Source organism: Vicugna pacos, chromosome 36 (assembly GCF_048564905.1).
Source record: "Vicugna pacos chromosome 36, VicPac4, whole genome shotgun sequence".
Classification (NCBI taxonomy): Eukaryota; Metazoa; Chordata; class Mammalia; order Artiodactyla; family Camelidae; genus Vicugna; species Vicugna pacos.
In genome coordinates, this window is record NC_133022.1 from 7744826 (window position 1) to 7749192 (window position 4367).

General features: G+C 49.1%; 1 protein-coding gene across 1 annotated transcript; it reads left to right on the top strand.

The window, feature by feature from the left end:
• The first annotated feature begins 303 nt into the window (after positions 1-303).
• Positions 304-3953, top strand: LOC140691681 (uncharacterized). The gene is made up of 7 exons (XM_072955534.1): positions 304-438; positions 551-586; positions 661-728; positions 850-944; positions 2111-2181; positions 3150-3312; positions 3832-3953. The coding sequence occupies exons 1-7, from the start codon at positions 304-306 to the stop codon at positions 3951-3953; spliced, it is 690 nt and encodes a 229-aa protein (XP_072811635.1).
• Positions 3954-4367: the final 414 nt, after the last annotated feature.

Consider the following 4367-nt stretch of genomic DNA (forward strand, 5'->3'; position numbering starts at 1 on the left):
CAGAACCTGGCAGACGTAAAATAATAGTGACTAAGGAGTGACTGCAGTGATAGCTTTGAACCTGATGTGCTTCTACAGCCGTGTGCAGTGTGTCTTGTGTGGTGATACTGTGTGTGAGTGTGCAGTGCAGATAACGTGAGATACTGTGTGTGAGTGTGCAGTGTGTCTTGTGTGGTGAGATGATGTGTGGAGTGTGCATTGCAGATAACGTGATGAGATACTGTGTGTGAGTGTGTGAGTGTGTGAGTGTGCAGTGTGTCTTGTACGGTTAGATAATGTATGTGAGTGTGCAGTGCAGATAACATGGACTGGAGCAAGTTATTTAACAGCATGCCCAGCATTGTGTTTTCTCTGATGAAACAATTTGTAACTCGTAGGAGAAGGCTTGAAGAATGTCACAGGCAGATGCAGGGAGCAGACATCGCCTTGAGACTCCAGGTAACCTGCTTTCCTCCTGACACACGGAGTCCTGAGCACCTGAAGCAGATGGTTACTGTGGGCCTGAGAACCCCTTGCCATGGGGTGTTTCTTGATGTGTTGACTTTTTCAGATCACTCGTGCCAAGAAGAAGTCCCAAGACAACTGGGTAAGAATTTGTTTCCTTCCTTCCCTTTGTGCACAGTCTGCCACGGCTGAACATCGATGTGTTTTCCCCCACAGATCAGGGCTCGGGAGCTGGAGAGGGAAAACACTGAGCTTAGAAGGGAGGCCGCCCACCTGAAACAGAGGTACAGAATTTTCACACATTTTTAAGGGTGTTCTGAGATTTTTAAGGATTGGCTGTTTTGTGTCTAGAAGAGGAATTGATGATGTAATTCTCATTGAAGCCATTCTTTCTGTGTCTTTAAGATTGGATGCAATCTGCATACAGAGGCAGGCAGAGAAGTACATGAGGCAGGAGCCCACCCCAGGAGGACCGTACAGGCTGCATCCTTCCCTGAGGCGTAAGGAGCACACTGTGAACTGCAGCAGCTTCATTTCTGCTGCAAAAGCCTCCAAGTGGGCTTCTTGTCCCCGCGGGTGATTGCTGGGTTTCCTGGACACCACACCACACACTCACCACAGGGGGCAGGTTCTCAGCTGGGTGACAAGATGTTTTCTTCACGTGCTGCCAGCCAGCAGGGCTCTGTCTCCTGTGAGCAGTGGAGCTCATGCCCCTCCAGGGACTGTGGGCCACCCTCCAGGCCCTTGGTTGGCTGGCATGGCTGCTTTCTGTGCGCTAGAAGACATGAGTGTCAGCACTCTCTTCCAGCCTGGACACAGTGTTGAAGGCTGCTTTCTCCTTGTAGTTGAGAAAAATAACATGCACAGAGTTTTGGAATGAAGGCAGTATGTCCTGATGAGAAAAAATTTTTCTTCATTTGCCTTGGTGGATAAATATTCTATTCAAGATCTGCTTTAAGACAGCAGGCATTTCTTTACTAATTATGCAGGTCCCTTCGTTCTTATAAGGAATGTTGCACGGTGACCTAGAGTAGCCCGCTAGGAAGTGACATGACTACGTAGTCTCCCTCTTCTAGAGTCACACGTGTAACTCTAAAGTCTTCCAACAGGTTCTCCGTGTAATTCACCGTTCTTCTGCTGATTATTACAATATTAGTCTTTCTAAGGCTACTTGTTTCATAAATGTTTACATAACACGCAGTCACTTGTACAAGACATGTCCTATCGGACGAGGATTGTAACAGCTAACCAGCGGGCTGAGGAGGGAGAGGTGCAGCTCATGGTCAGGGGTTGTTATGCTGTTCCTATGAAAGACACTTCTCACTTTAATAGGTAATATGCAGAGACTGGTTTCCCCTGAACTGCATTGTGAGCCACCTGTGTTAGTGTTGATTTCCAGGGATCTGAGCCCTGAGCTCCCATCCAGGGTGATTAGCTATGAAAACACCTGAACCAGGGCTCTGTGGTGTCCTCATCACGGGTCAGGGGTCCAGCCTCTCCTCGTCCTCGGGGTCACCTGAGACATGAGGGGGACCTGCGGCCTCTGTGCGGAGCCTGGGGCGCGGGCAGGAGTGACAGCTCCTGGGGAAGGGCATGGACGGCTCGTGCTTCCCCCCACGGCCTCTGTCAGAGAGGACCCGCCCTCAGCGCTGCTCTCCCTTTACAGCCTCAGGGCCTGGTGGTGCCCCTGTGAGGAACGGCAGCGACTTCCGTGCTCAGGAGGCCGAGGAGACACAAGTAAGTGATTTGTTTCCAGTTGTGTCGCAGTGACCACTTTGTGTTGGGATTTGATCTCTGGAGATATCTGCTGTCTTTCCAATCGCCCTCTCCTGCCTTGCATCTGGATTGTGTGTTCCGTGATGGGTCTGCTGTGTCATTTACTTTTCAAAAGCAAACTCTTTGCTGGATCTTCCCCAAGGCCTCAACACACAGCTGGTCATCTTTGGTGGAAACTTTCATGTTTTTATAAAAGTAGGAAAAACACTCTAAATAGTTACATGAATTCTCTACTGGAGAGCCAAAGCAGTCTCCCTGAGAAAGAAAAACACAGTGGGGGCACGACTACTCTGGATTTCAAGCTGTATCATAAAACTATAGTTATCAGAACTGGCATGAAAACAGACTCAACACCAATGTAACACGCTCAAGATCCCAGAAATACACCCATGCAAATACAGTCAATTGACATTTGACAAGGGAGCCAACAGTACTAAATGGAGAAAAGGCAGTGTCTGAAATAAATGGTGCTGGGAAAATAGGATGCTCCCATGTAAAAGGCTTAAATCCCTGTCACATGCTCCTCAAGGGGGTTGACTTGAAATGAATTAAAGACTTAAAGGTAATACCTAAAACCACCATCCTCTCTCATTCTCTCTGCTTATAATATACAAACAAAGGGCTTTTGTGCTGGTGAAGGGCTGAGTGGAGAGTGGCACTGGGGGTAGAAGCATGCTTGTCTCTGTGATGCCCCAGGACTAGCCCCTTTCCTCCCTACATTTCCAGACACTGGCAGTGGCTTACTGCTGGGCCTAAAACTTCCATAAGCTCGCACGGCGACACAGGAGAGTAGAGATTTCTGGCATTGATGCTGTTCTTTAGAACCCTGGTGCATTTGAAGGTGTTGGGGACTATTCCTGTTCCAGTTGGTGTTTCTCTCTTTTCCAATAATACTGATATATTTAAAAACTGCATCTCTTGTTCTGCAGGACTATGGGCCTAGAAGAGGCCCCAGAACTATCCCAGCACCATGGGAAGATTTCTACCCCTGGGGATGTCCACCAGAACCATTCATTAGATACAGGACACTGGCACCTAGAAGACCCACGTGCCTTCTAGGACCTTATCCACAACCTATATCTCCAGTCATTGGTAAGATGAAAGCGTATGTCTGTTTTCTTGTTGAGTCTCTGCAGAAGAATGGAAGATGCCAAGCCAAGAATTTCCAATGCCTGGGAAAATCAGATTGAGTAAATTGTAATGTTCTTTTAGGTAATTAGGATACACATTTATTTCATAGCCCATGTCATTTCCCAATCATGACCTAGAAAGAAGGAGTATCTTACAGAGAAAAGAAGGTCTGACAGAAGGCAAAAACATCACTACTACATATCTTCAACATACGCCATGATATGGGCTCTCTGAGGGATGAAGCACCGATAATGAATTCTGCAGCTAATTTAAGCCGTGAACTTGCACAGCTGATGATAAGTCACAAAACACAAAAGTAGAGAAATATGGCCTCTTCCTGAAGAGTCAGGAGACCTGCATTCCTATATTTGTGATGTGGGGACGAGTGGGATACGGGGAAAGAAGGCTCAAAGGTTTAGTGTCGCTTCAGAAAAGTCTTCACAGGCGAGCCTAATCCCCAATCCCTTCTGTGGTTTTCAGCCCATGCAAGACCTGGCGTGGCCCTAGCATTGGCCAGCAGCTCCTACCCGCATGCGGTGGCCCAAGAGGCCCAGGTAAGTGGGGTGGCCGTGCTCCGTTGGACGTCGTCCTGGGAAAGGTGAGCTTCCTGTTTTCCCGGAAGCCATTCCCGCCCTCATCTCCAGACTGTGTGTCCTGTGACGGGTCTGGCATGTCGTTCGCTTTCCAATTCAGTCTCCCCAGGGGCCAGTGGGCTGCTTGTCCCTGGAGCCCGTCACCTTGGCTGGTGCCTGCAGAAGCCATGAGGGAGTGCTCAGAAGCCGAGGACCGCAGACTTTGGCTGTGGGTTTGTCGAGATAGCGTGCGGAGGGTGAGCCCTCGCTCCACACTGGCTTCTCCTGGCTCTGCTGACTCCTTCCTGCCGACCTGCACCTGGGGTTGCTCCTGGGTCACTGAGGCAGAGTCCTGTGTCGTCACTCGTTTGACTTGTTCCCTTGCTGAGGCCAGGTGATTCTCCTGTTTAGCATGGCCATTGAAATGCTCGTAACTGAGAAAGG

Excerpts from the sequence above, each read along its gene's own strand:
- LOC140691681 (XM_072955534.1), top strand. The coding sequence starts at position 304 with ATGGACTGGAGCAAGTTATTTAACAGCATGCCCAGCATTGTGTTTTCT. Across the intron at positions 587-660 it reads AGAAGTCCCAAGACAACTGG|ATCAGGGCTCGGGAGCTGGA; the intron begins GTAAGAATTTGT and ends TTTCCCCCACAG. Across the intron at positions 945-2,110 it reads GCTGCATCCTTCCCTGAGGC|CCTCAGGGCCTGGTGGTGCC; the intron begins GTAAGGAGCACA and ends CTCCCTTTACAG.